The 13,414-nt window shown below is 43.3% G+C and overlaps 1 protein-coding gene across 4 annotated transcripts in view; it reads left to right on the top strand.

The window, feature by feature from the left end:
- Map7 (microtubule associated protein 7) overlaps nt 1-13,414 on the top strand; it is a 181,811-nt gene that overhangs the window by 113,393 nt on the left and 55,004 nt on the right. For all 4 annotated transcript variants that reach the window (XM_023712236.1, XM_023712235.1, XM_023712234.1 and 1 more), the window contains exon 2: nt 10,440-10,538. In XM_023712236.1, coding sequence (XP_023568004.1) covers nt 10,440-10,538 — 99 coding nt within the window. The remainder of the gene's footprint in view (nt 1-10,439; nt 10,539-13,414) is intronic.

Raw genomic sequence — 13,414 nt, 5'->3', positions numbered from 1 at the left:
AAGAATAATGTATGCAGTGTATTATTTGTTGAAGCTGTACTTCCGATTTGATTTGAAACTGTCTCATTGCTATATGTTTATCAATAAAACTGTAGGAAAAAAAAAAAAAAAGTTAGCCAAAGCCACACCCTGAGCTGGCACAGGATTGGGCTATAAAACTGAGCAGAGCACAAAGAGAACTGTATCCAGGTGGAGCATGCCTGGCCTTCCAGCTTCTAAGAGAAGGTTCTGGACAAAGTTATAGTATTGTGTGACTCCTTGCAGGTTTCTTGCTTATGTTCACTGTGGACTAGAAAAGCAAAGCCTCCCCAGAGTTTTCTGTGCCATCCTTTCTTGGGAGTGTTTCCCTTCTTCAGGAAAGCCCCCATCTGCAGCCCCAGAGAGGCTGCCAGTGACAGAGCAGTGCACTAACTCAGGGTCAGGGCTCAGGTCAGTCACTGATGTAGAATGGTAAATAGCCAGAGTCCTGTTCCCACACAAACGCAAAGCCTTAGAGAGCTTAAAGAGCAGACAGCCCACACTGGAAAGGATGTGGTGGGGTGCAGTTCATTTAGAAGGAACTTGAGAAGTGGACTGTGAGGGATAGAGAACCAAATGAAGAGAGGCAGAAGATTAAACAGTGTGACTCTCTGAATAAATAGAAAACAAATAATATATATGTACACACACCGTGTCTTCTCCCCTTGAAGAAACAAAGCAGGAGAGAATTTTCCCTTTCATTTGTAGCTTTTCATGTGATTTCAATTTCCTTCTCACGAAATAGACATTTCTCTTTTAGGATAAAAGCAATAAATGGGTTATCTGGATGATGCGATTATGGACCTTTTAAATTTTTATCTTCGTGCTCTTCCTATAGGATAGAAAAGCTGATAAATGCTACTTTAATAAATAAAACTACTTCTCTGAGGATGTGGCTCAGGGTTAAAGCACTTATCTAGCATGTGGGTACCCTGAGCTCGATCTCCAGTACCACAAAAAAATAAAATTAGGCTAAATCAATGGAAAAATTATTTCCATATCCCCCTCCTTCTTTTTTCTTTTGTTACATCCTGCCCAGGGCATGCTAGGCAAACGCGCATTCCTGGGGTTAGAGGCATGCGCCACCACACCTCTGCTTTCATTTCTTTTTATAACAAGTATGCAATTAGTACTTCTGGTATTACAGATATATTTATAAAATAGCTTACAGAGAAGTTAACTTAGTCCTGTATGTAATCTGTGAGTTTGCTTAAGTAATCCAGAGGCCGTAAAAATACTTACTAGTTGGAAAGGAAAACCTGTGGCTCAGGAATCACCAAGGAATATTCTAGATGGACATGAGGTGTGCAAACGAGGAACTGGGCTCTGTCACAGACATGTCACTTAAACCTGGATGCGGCATGTTTCACTGATGTTTTTCTCCTGTCTTTGTTCCTCCTACTGTCAGAAAATGAAAGCTGAGTGCTTTAAAGAGGTGAGTCAGCACCTGTTGTGCTTCCTCACTTCCGGCAGAAATTAGTGTCTAGTTCTTACCTCAGCACTGAGCCACAGTGCTCAACCCCGCAGCTTAGAGGGGGCAAGGTTTATGTTGGCTCATGTTTTAGGCATCTCGGTCCTCGTGTGTTTTGCAGCATGGTGGAAGCAAAGCCTGCTCTCATCATAGTGGCAGGAAACGGGGGTGGGGTGGGGGTGGGGATAGGATACCCCTCTTCTGACCAGACCCACCGCCTAACAGTAGTCAACTAAGCACCCCAGGAAAAGTCATCATCCAAAATCCCACCTCTTGGGGGACACCCAGATTTAAACTAACAAATATTTATAGGGGTATGTGCGTGTGTGTGTGTGTGTGTGTGTGTGTGTGTTTTGTAGGAATGTGTATATGTATTTCTTTTGCTGATTAAATTCAACTAGTATTCATAGAATTAAAATGGCATTCACATTTCTTTGTAAAACTGGTATTTTAAACTGAGTCTATTATTTGGTATTATTTCTTAAAAGTATACATTTTCTACTTTGATCACTTTATTTTACATTTAGTATGAAGGCTTTTCTATTTTATAACCAGTAGTAATAATTTTGTAAAATACTAGCATTAGGGCTGGAGAGATGGCTCAGTGGTCTAAAGCACCTACTTAGAGCAAGCTTAGCAAAGCATCAGGGACCGCGGTTCGATCCCCCAGCACCACATGCCAGCCAGCCGCGCCCCCTGGTGGGCTGAGCTGGCCACACACACACACCTCTCTCTCTCTCTCTCTCTCTCTCTCTCTCTCTCTCTCTCTCTCTCTCTCTAATAAATAAATAAATAAATAAAATTAAAAAAAAAATTAAAAAAAAAATAAAAAAAAAAAATAAAATACTAGCATTAGCCAAGTTCACTGTTCTTGAAATAAATCATTATTCTTGTTAAGGTAAAAATCAACCTCTTTCACTTGCTTGCTTTAATTAAGCCAAGTATAATAACAATGAGTTCTAATTATTTTTCTTTTCCAAGTTATTTAAATAGTTTCTTCTAATTACACATTGCATTTAATTAAATCAGGTTTAATTTTATAAACTCTGTACCTAGCTGTTAAAATTTAAATGGATAACTACCATCTCTGACTTATTATTTCTCGGGGTAACTGGAAAACTTTAATACAGTTAGACTTTCTGCCCCTTGGTTTTTGTTTTGTTTTGTTTTTTCCCCTGTACTTTGCTCAGTCATAGGGATTTTTCCCCTTATACTGCAGGGATCATTTGTATAGCAGTGAGCATTCTGACTGGTAGAAGTCAACATTGGACATGAAAAGCTTGCTTTTTAATGCAGGTGGGAAATACTGAATTTAAAATTTTATGTATAGGCTTCCATCTTGCTAAAGGAAAGGTTTTGGATTTGTTTCTAAGATAAAAGCTATTTTTGTGGGAGTTAAAGCATAGTGTGTGATCCTGTTGGCTGTATCCAAAGGAGATTTTGAGATGAATCAAGAAGTTGCTTTGGGTGGTAAACAAATCGGCTCAGTAGGCAGTTCCCCGTAGAGCCCACAAAATATATAAAGCATATACAGTGCTTTTCTAAAGTAGGCTTTTCCTCAAAGGTGGATGCTTTGGGGGCTGTTTGAAACAAATAGACTCTGAAGACAAATTTAATGAATTGCTTTGACAAATGTTGAGGCGTGCCCAGCCACAAGCTGAAGTGCTTGTCTTGGGGCCTTTCTGATGTCACCAGCTGAGACAGTGATGCCCACGAGCTTCCCCAACAAGGCAGGCAACAGCCTCTTAGGCTGGGGCTGCTGAGGTGCTCATTGTAAGAAATACTAGGCAGACTTTCCTGTTTCGTGGCTGTGAAAACAGCCGTTTGATTTTGAGTCTTGCCTGATTACGAGATGGATGTGACCTTGATCCAACAGCCTATCACAACTTTTTCTCTACAGTCTTAGCAGCCACCAAAAAATAAATTGTTGGGCACTGCTTGGGGCTCAGTTGGTAAAGCGCTTGTCTACGGTATGCAAGGTCTTGAATTCTGTCCCCACTACCACTACCCCTCCCAAAAAAATAAAGTTTTCTTCTCAACTTGTTAGTAACACTTTTAATTTCTGGATTTCTGCCACAATTTGACACAGAGCACACAATCAGCCCTCCTCCTTCCATCTCTTCTTCAAGTATGTACTGCATGACGTGTGAGAGTGAAAGTTATGTCCTCCGTCTTCAGCTTGCTCTCATAAAACAGAATTGCCCCAGACATGCACTGGCCCAGTGTCAAACACTAGGCTTTTGTCCCATCTGCTTGGAGACCGTTTCATAGACCAGAATACAATGGATGTGACTAAATATCAGTGCTTGGGATACAAACAAGTAGCCCACCTCTTATCTCTCATGAATATCTTGATAGCTAGTTTTAATAGAATTTTCTTTTGCTATTATTTAAATGATAGGTATATTTTTCCCATCATGTGTAAGTTAGCAGACAAGTTTTTTTTGTTTTTTTATAGAGAAGCTATGGTTATATTGGTATTTTTATGATCTCCTGTGCAGATAATTCATTAGACTTGCCAGAGCTTCATTTTTGAAAGTTGATGCATTTTAAAACTGTTAATAAAATACCTGTTTCTGTTTCATTCTTTGAACATTAGCATCAGTTTTGAAAATAAGGAGTGATGTTTCTGGTTATTCTGTCCCTGCACATCGCATAACTGAGTACAATGCTGGGATTGTATTTGTAGCATGTGTCTTTGCGTTGGGTTTATGCTCTCTCAGTGCTGAATAAATTTTCTCATTTGTGTAAATAGCATCCTCCATCACTGGTAGCAATTTTTACCTTTTCTTCCCCACTATGAATTGATGGTGAAATCAGAAAGTGAATTTTAGTCACTGTTGCTTTTTCTGAATGAACTCTCCCCAAGTACTAAAATCTCAACACATTCTTTTAATGTGGTCTACTGTAGCCAGCAAGTCATAGATTTTTCTTCTATAGGAGCACATGAAATGCTGAGAAAATCTTAATGGAATGGTTTCTGTCTGCAGAATGAAGAACATGCTGAGTATGACTCAGACATACCTTATCAAATGGTTCTATCCAGTTGTGTTTGCTTTTCTGACAAGAAATGAGCAGTAGAGTATTGAATAAATAGTTCCTTCTTCTCACTGTTGTGTCAAAACATTGGATTAAATGCGGCTTGATGACCTGCCTCACTGAAGAGCAGAAGTATTCTAGTGGGGAGGGGCAGATTATACTCTGCACTGATCTTAGCAGCTGTGGGATTTGAAGCATCCTGCAATGGCCCCATCACCTCCTTCCTTCATCTTATCTTCTCTTCCAGCTGGAGAATGGCCACAATTGTGCCAGGCTCTGTCCAGGCCATTTCCTTGTCCTTCCTGCTGCTCTTCCTCTCTGGAGTTCGCATCCAGAGTCCCACTTCCTGAGAAGAGCTGAGAGGCTCTGCAGCAGAGGAGGTCTGTGCGGACCTCGTGCCCTGCCTGGTGCTTCACGAGCTGCCTTGGGATCCTCCTGGGGTGGCTGAGCTGCCTCTTCCTACACCCTGCTTCTTGTTTTTTTAGCTGGAGGCAAAGTTCCATTACATTTACTGATGTCACTTTTCTGTTCTAAATGGTCACATAATTATCTCTTTGTGGGTGACACAGGCAAATGGAAAAAGCTGAGTAGCTATGAGTTATACAAAGAGCAGACTTTCTAAGATAGCTGCTTTAGCTGGTTCCCTTTTATTTTCTTTCAGATGACAACCTTTATAAGTGCTTTATTTCCAGCACTCTCTGTTAGGCTTCATCGTCCACTTATGCAGAACCTGCTGAAGCTAAAGCAGTTCACAGCTAGCCATTCCCTCTGTGACATACTCAGTGACCTCCCAGTGCTTCTGTGACAAAGCCTAAGCTCTTAGAGTTCTGGGAGACATTCACCAACTTCTCTCTGCTTTAAACTTTTTCTTCCTAAACCAACTGTTTTGGCTACATGGTCCCCTGATTGATTGATTGATTTCTCTTTGTCTCCATCTCTGTCTCTTTCTCTGTCTCTCATATAAGAAAGGTCACTAGGAATCATAGAATTGCTTTATTTCCTTCTTATTCTATTGCAAATTCCATAAATAACTTTGGATAAAATATTTAATATTTATGATTCAAATATGAATACTCTTAGCAGGTAAATTTAAATACATGTAAAGAATGAATAAATATATATGCATATATGTGTATATATAGAGGGGGGGGAGAGGGAAAGAGAGTATATACAAGGATAACCTCAGGCCTGTTGTGTTAACTTCTTTTTGCACAGATAAATTAAAACTCTTAGATTATTTTAATTGTTAATATGTAGATATTTCTTTTACAGCAAAGAGATTTTGCATGGCCCAACCTCTAATTCTGTGCTCTGAGTTATTCTCCCAGAGCTGTCACAAGAAGTCTAGGTGAACAATTAACAGAGAAGTGCTGTTCAGAGCTGGGCATTGGGTTCTAAACTTCTGTTGCTTCCCAGCCCACTTTCCATAGTGTATCAGAAATCCCAGCTGGAATACATCATCATGTGGATACCAAATTCACGAGATTTAATTCATGAGCTTTAAACTCAAGGTCATTCCCCCGTTGTAGTTGTGCCTCACCGCAAGCATTTTTGACAACAGAGCACGTCATTTGTTGGGCCTGTTGTTTTTACCAGTTGAAAGCAAGCCTTCACTTGGATCATATATTCAGAAGTAGAAACAGAGCCGTGAGGAGCCAGGACCCTTCAGGAGGACATCAGAGCGCATGCATGGGCCCTGGAGGAGGTGTCGGGAGCCTCCCGGGTTTTGCTGGGTGAAGGCCCTGCTGCCTGCTGCCTCTGTCTTCTGAGTGTGTCTGAGAGAGGCAGGCCCAGGCCACACGGTGCTTTTCCCTCTCCTTCCCCTTGTCGTTCTTCCGACACTCTCACATGGGTCGCTAGTGGAATAAAGCTTTCAAGCAAGCAGAAAGATGCATAGATTTCAAAAGGCTAGCAAAGACTGAGCATCACGGGATATGGCTTTACTTTCTACTTAAAAAGATGAAAAGCAATGCAAATTTAAAATGCTAGGCCGGGAATGGTGGCACACACCTGTACTCCTAGCCAGCTGGAAGACTGAGGCAGGGCAGAGATTCATGAGTTTAAGGGCAGCGTGCACTGTCTACCACCAACGCTGTCTAAAAAAAAACAAATCTGGGGAGATCACTTAGAATGGTATTTTTTAAATTGTAAATTTAAAAATGGTATATGGAGTTCTGTCTGCTAAGTATATAGGATTTCTAGATTTTTAAATTTTGGAAATCTGAAGATGAGTAAATTTGCTTTCTCTGTGTGTGTGTGTGTGTGTGTGTGTGTGCATGCGCGCGTGCGTGCCTGCCCTGAAGGTGGGGCGTGTGGTGCTGGGGATCGAACCACAGTCCCCTACACCTGCCTAAGCTTGTCTAAGCAGGCGCTTTAGGTTGCTGAGCTGTCTCGCTGGCCCCATTATGTTCTTAAGTAGTAAAATTCCCTGGCATGTGGTACAGGCCTATCCTACCAGCACTCAGGGAGACTGAGGCAGGAGGATCTCAAATTCAAGCCTAGCAACTCAGCTTAGCAACTTAGCAACCCCATGTGTCAAAATAAAAAAGGACTGGGGACGTAGCTCAGTATGAAGGTCCTAAATTCAATCCCCAGAACTGGGGCCAAGCTGGGGCAGTGCTGATGGCCTTAAGTTATTTTCCCATCATTACAACTGAGGGAAAGGTTACACTTAGAGCCGAGCTGAAACTCTTTCAAGCTAGTGGCCGAGTTCCCGCCACATTGGTCTTTTGCTCCTCAGCACCATGGACACCAAGCTAACAGTAGGTTTGCTTTCCCTCAGGCTGAGGAAATAAAAGTGGGGGTGGGGGCTGGGGGTGGGGGGACTCTGTACAGCGCAATGGATTCTTGCCGTCAGCCAGGCATTCCGCTGCCTTTTTTGACTTTATCTCCCATAACTGTCACAACTCAGAGCACTTTTTTCTCTTTGCAGAAGGGGGAACTGAGACAGCTTAGCCATGTGCTGAGGATTCGCAGCCCATAAATGGCAGAGCCAGATTTGCTAACTCTAGAACCCACAACTAACTTGCCCAGACTCATACGCAATGCTCAGGACACTGGAAGACCAAAAAAGTTGGGAAAAAGCGAGCCGTTAAAACATGTTCTGTGTCAGGCTTGCAGTAGATTCTCAACACACATCTTCTCAGTTAACCGACCCAGCCATGCTGTGATTCGGGCGGTGTCACTTCTCATTACCACTTATAGAAATCAGGTGACTTTGGGATCACTTAGCAATAAGAGCTGGGGCTGAGATTTGAGTCTGTTCTCTCTCTTTTGCTTTCATCATAAACCAAAGAAATAATTGAAAGAACATAGACTCTTACAGTGCTAGAAGAGAGAATGATAAGAGCTGGAAAGTGTTCGAATATGTCTAGCCTAATGGTCATAAACTAGCAGTAGTGTTGGACCAAACAGCCTGAAAAATCTTTAAAATCTTGCTAAACGTACAGGTTTACGTGATCATAGTGATATAGGGGAAAGAAACTCACAATCTGAAAGATATCTGGGATGAGTTTGTGTTCTCTAAAATTGTGGAATGAATTTTAGGAACAATGGAGGTTAAGAACAGAATATATTTATTGGGGAAAGAAAGCTTTGGTCCAAGAGAGAAACAGAAGGTTCTTTGGGTTGCCAAAGAATCTGCCTTTCGTAGGTATTTTTATAGAGCAAAACCACAAGTTCAAGTGGGATCAAGGGGGCAAACATGGGAATTAGGCGGGCATGGGGTTGGACAAAACTATGACCAAGCAATAAGATTACTAGTACAGTTGCTCAGGTAAAATTGATTAACTTGGGAACAAATGGGAAACCCATTCACGTAGCAAGCAGGCATGAACACAGAACAGGGCTTCTCCTGTGGGCAGTTCGGCCAGTGACTTCCTGGCTTTTTTAAGGTGATTGACATGTATGTAGAATATCAACCCCTGACATCCATTCCTAGGGAGGCATGTGGGTGCATTTGTTTAATCTTTTGTCTAGAGGTCTGGCCCACAGTGGAGGTGCCTGGTCCTCCCACAGGTGTAAGGTGCCTCTTGTCATCCTTACTGGCTCCTTTGAGGGCCCAACCCTGACTCACTGCCTATAATATTTCTACCTACTTTAGCTGCCTACAACAATGGAAAATTTCCTCAGATGGATTTTAAATTTATTTTGCTATGAGAATGACTTAAGGGGTTTCCCAGATTAGAAACAAATTCCCAACCTCCAGGCAGGCAGACAGATGTCTGATGTGCAATTTGAGTGGCTCAAGTTTGAGTCAAATATAGTTAAATTCAAGTAGCCAGACCTCCAGGGTAATTGAAATTTATTTTTGACCTTTGAATTGCAGGAGAATAAAGTAAATTAGAGCCACCCCCTCACACACACACACACACACACACACACACACACACACACGAGGAAAGTTTTTAATGGGGCTTGTTCACATCAGTGACTCCTACTGAACATGTGTTGGGGTCTTGTTTGTCCTTCATGGTCTGGTTGCTGTGTGATACTCTGTCAGGGTTGACATGTGTTGCCAGGACCCGGGGTACCAAGGAATCACTCACTGGAGAAGAATTAAATGATGTTGAGTACACACAGGCAAGAAAGTAATGAAAACATCTGAAATATATTCTAAACCATGCAGTGGAGCTAATTCTGTTTCACTTACCTAGAAAGAATAAGACTATTCCTAAACAGCTGAGCTAATTAAAACTCAAGCTTTCCAGCTTGAGCTACAGGTGATGATAAAATAAGAAAACTATAATCAATTTCCAGTGGCACACTGCTTCTTTCTTTCTTAAGCGTCTACTTCTTTATGAGTAATTTTTAATAAAGGGAAAGCTGGCTTTACCACAGTGAGCAGCAGAAGTTGTAACTGTGATGAATTTTTGGTCTTTCGAGCAGTGCCTCTACCATCATGAGACTGTCGGCCACACCTGACCAGTCTGGGCATCCCCCACCCATGGTGACCATTGACCAGGAGGTTTGGGCAAGTAGTGAGGGCACCTGTGGACTGAGCAAGACCCGCCTTTGAGTACCTCCTGGACCCACCTCAGGGCCTGTCCTCCTTCATTCATCTTGATTTGTGCCCTTCCCACTGCACACATGCACGCACACACACAAACTCAGTGTAACCTTGTTCCAATGGGAAACTGGAAGGTTAAATCTCCTCAGAGTGCCAAAGTTCTATTAGAAACCACGGATTGAAGCCAGAATGAATGTGTTATCCCCACCCTCTGAGAGGCTGAGGCAGAAGGATCACAAGTTTGAGTCTAGTCTGTCAACTTAGCAAGATCCTGTTTAAAAAAAAAATTAAGAGGTAGAGACATAGTGAATGTTCTCCATCAATCCCCCAGTATTAAAAAAAAAAAAGCCACTGAATATATGTTACATAAAATATTTTGTGTGCAAATACATTTACCCAAACCTGGAGGACTCTGCACATCATATAACCAGAGAAGTGCTGTCATTGTTGCCTTCTGTTCCTTTCCTAGGATACATTTTCCTTTGGTTCAAAGCTTTTTCAAAATCCTAGTAAATATCTCCTGCTTGCCTTTCTGTGACCTGCGGAGTATACTGGAGCTTTGTAGTTCCTGTTTTGTAGCGACTCAGCGCAAAGGCTTCCCCTCTTGTTTCCACATGGCTGCTCTGTGTAACTGGAGCAGCCCGAGTGGGTGCACTTCACAGACTGGAACAGGCCACCACCGCAGAGCTGGTCCCGCGAGCTGAGGTCACTGGTTGGGGGATGTGTCCTCCCTGAACTGTACCCTTCTTGCAAATGGAGGTTGTAGCTGCTTCGCCCATTCATTTCCTAAATTTGGCCTTGTACCTGATAAAAAGATCAACAGAAAATCTTGAGTGGATGAATGTTTTCTGCATAAATGCTAAGAAACTAAATACGTCTTTTTTCTTTTGTCTCATTTTATAGCGCCTGAGAGCTATAAAGTGCAAGATAAGAAAACTGCCCCCAGCCGCCTCTCCACTACTATTTCAGGACAAAATAGCAGCCACTCAGGAAATAAACCAGGTACGGTGCATGGCATTTACTTTTGGAAAGCATAGGTTCTTCAAAAGCCTGGAGGGCCGGGGACCATAGCTCAGAGACATATGCACTGCCTGGCGAGTGCAAAGTCCTGATCCATGAATCCCTGGTACCAAAAAATAAAAAATAAAAAAGCCTGGAGTATGCTGATAAATGATAAACTAACACTAGAATTTAGGAGAGCCTGGAGTCCTGCCACGTACACATGCTCATACTTGTTTGTGGGACTGTAAGTCTGAGAACTTCTCAAAGCCTTAGTTCGTTCTATAAAATGGAGATTCAAACATACAGCCTGCTGGCTTCTCAGAATCACCTTGATAGTTGAGTTTTACCCACCACTGAGGTGGTCTGTGTGGGTACATTTGTTTACGGTCAAACAACGAATGCATAAGAAGTAATAATTCTATTAGTTTGGGATTGCGTCCATGTATACGTGACGTCCAGTTTTTGCCACAAGCCCAACATTCTTGCATATCTCTTTTTGTGACTTTTTCAAAAACCACTTAAAGGAATCTTTACCCGTAGCAAAGTTCCCAGAGAATCATATTTTTGTTCTCCGTTCCCTCAGTGATTGTACACCTACACAAATGTAGTAATTTCATTTAGTAACCTGTGATTCATGACGTGTTCCACTGAGTGAGACAAAGAAACTGTCGGTAGACATCATACCAACAAAACTGAATAGAGAGCAGCATCTCCAGGGATCCCGCTGTGGTTCTTGGGAGGGATGAACGGGAGTCGAACACAGGGAAAGCCAACGGAAGGCTCCCGAAGCTACTTCATGCTGCATTCGAGGGCACCTCAGAACAGTGCGTCATTGAGCATGATGGTAGAAATCCCTGCATCTGCTCTCTTGGGAAGCGTTTCTGTTAGCCTTCATTTTGGAGATTTTTTTTTTAATGTGGAAAACATTCTTGATAAATCTGGCCTATCATTTAGAAGGAAGACAATAGCAAGTATTATTGGTGGAAAGTGATGTGCAGTTGCAATGTGGTTCTAATTAGCAGACAGGATTTCCCTGTCCGGCTTGCCTGTTCGTTCTTTACCCATCCACCTACCCCCCGGCCACCACCTAGTATTTACTGAGCAGGTTCTTCTGTGCCCGGGACCGTGAGCGGGTCTGTGGGAACAGACAATGTGATCTGAGCTCATTCCAGCGGACGTTTGTTCCTTGCTCTCCAGGGAGCACCCCTGTGGAAGCAGGAGTTGTGCCTCTTTATTCTACTATGAGAATTTAATACAGCTGAGGTGTTCGTAGCGTATTTCTCTGGCTCTTTGCATTCACCATTGCTTCTGGCTTCTACCATTCTTTCCTAGCCAGTTGGTGCCTGTGTGTGCTGAGAGCTGACTCACTCACTCATGTAGCGTTAGCACTATGAGTCCCAAGGGGCGTATTATTGTTGCACAACCCTGGCCCTCCAGGAGACAGGGTGGGGTGTGAACAGCCAGTCTGTGTGCAGACCCTGCAGCCCAGCGCACCAGTGAGGACAGAGGCAGACAGAGGCCTTGCGTCTCCTCTGGCCCCTCCTCCAGCAGCATCTCTTCACAGAGCTGCTCCCTTCACTTTGCTCAGGTGCAACAAGGACGTTCCACCTCTCTGAGGGAGTCTGCTGAGCATCGCTCGGTCTGTATGTGCAAACAGGCAAAACTGTATCAAAGGCTATTGTTTTAGGAACCATCACCTTATTTTCCAGCGCCTCTCCACAGGGTGATTTGAAAGGTTATGGTGGAGGGCCGGCCAAATAGTTCAGCGGATTAAAGCGCCTGCAAGCAGGCACAGGGGTCAGGGGTTCAATCCCTGGGCCTGCGTGCCAGCCCCACCCCCGGGGCATGCTGAGATACCATGATTGAGACTGGATGTGGTGTTGCACACCTGTAATCCCAGCCCTTGGCAGACTGAAGACAGGGGGATCACTACGAGTCCCATCTGTGTAGTAAGACCCTGCAGACCCTGTACTAAATACATAAAAAAAGAAAGAAATTACAAGATTGGCTTTCAACCACCAGCCACAGAGTCAGGTGAAACGTGCAGAGGGGGTCTGCACACTGGAGACTGAAGGATTTTGAGATAAGATCTCACTAAGGTGCCCATGCTGGGCTTCAGTCTGCAGTCCTCCTGCCTCAGCTTCCCTCATTTCTAGGATTACAGACATGTGCCACCACACGCAGCCCCAGTGGAGTTTTATGGTTTTTTTTTTCTTTTTCTTTTTTAAATGTACAAGTTTTGTTATACTTAAGAGGCATTTTGGATGCAAGGCCTTTAATTCACTGATGAAATACTACTGTTCTATCTCAAATGTGGTAGACAGGTTCCTGGTTTTGGTTCGGGCTTTTTTGTGGTACTAGGAATTGATCCCAGGGCCTCCCTAGTGCCCAGAGCTATGCCCCCAACCCCTCTGCTGGGTTTTCTTCTTTGAGTTTTTGGTCTTTGTTTTTGAGATGAGGTCTTGCTAAATCACCCAGCCTGTACACAAACTTGCAGTCCTCCTGCTGGTTTAGTTTCCCAGAGTGCTGGGATTACAGGTGCACCACTAGGCTTGGCCCTGTTTTCATCATGAGAGCCTAAAAATGTCCTGTCAATTCAGCAGAAAGGTCTGATTTTTTTAAGTGTCATTATTGTTACAATCTTCATCATTATCTTTCTGTGTGGCAGTGGGGTAACCCTCTAAAGGAAGCCCTCTGCTGGACAGACAGGCGCATACGCCTGCACATGCACATACAGTATCTCACTCAGGATAATCCAGAAACCTTGCCACACCTCCCATAGTCCATAGGCTGCTGGCCTCACACTGCTGGAGTTGCTCCGGTCTCCCAGATCTCTCTCTCTCTCTCTCTCTCTCTCTCTCTCTCTCTCTCTCTCT

Source organism: Octodon degus, unplaced genomic scaffold (genome assembly GCF_000260255.1).
Source record: "Octodon degus isolate 3935 unplaced genomic scaffold, OctDeg1.0 scaffold00024, whole genome shotgun sequence".
NCBI lineage: Eukaryota > Metazoa > Chordata > Mammalia > Rodentia > Octodontidae > Octodon > Octodon degus.
The sequence above is the reverse complement of the archived record's forward strand: the minus strand, read 5'-3'. Positions and strand labels throughout refer to the sequence as shown.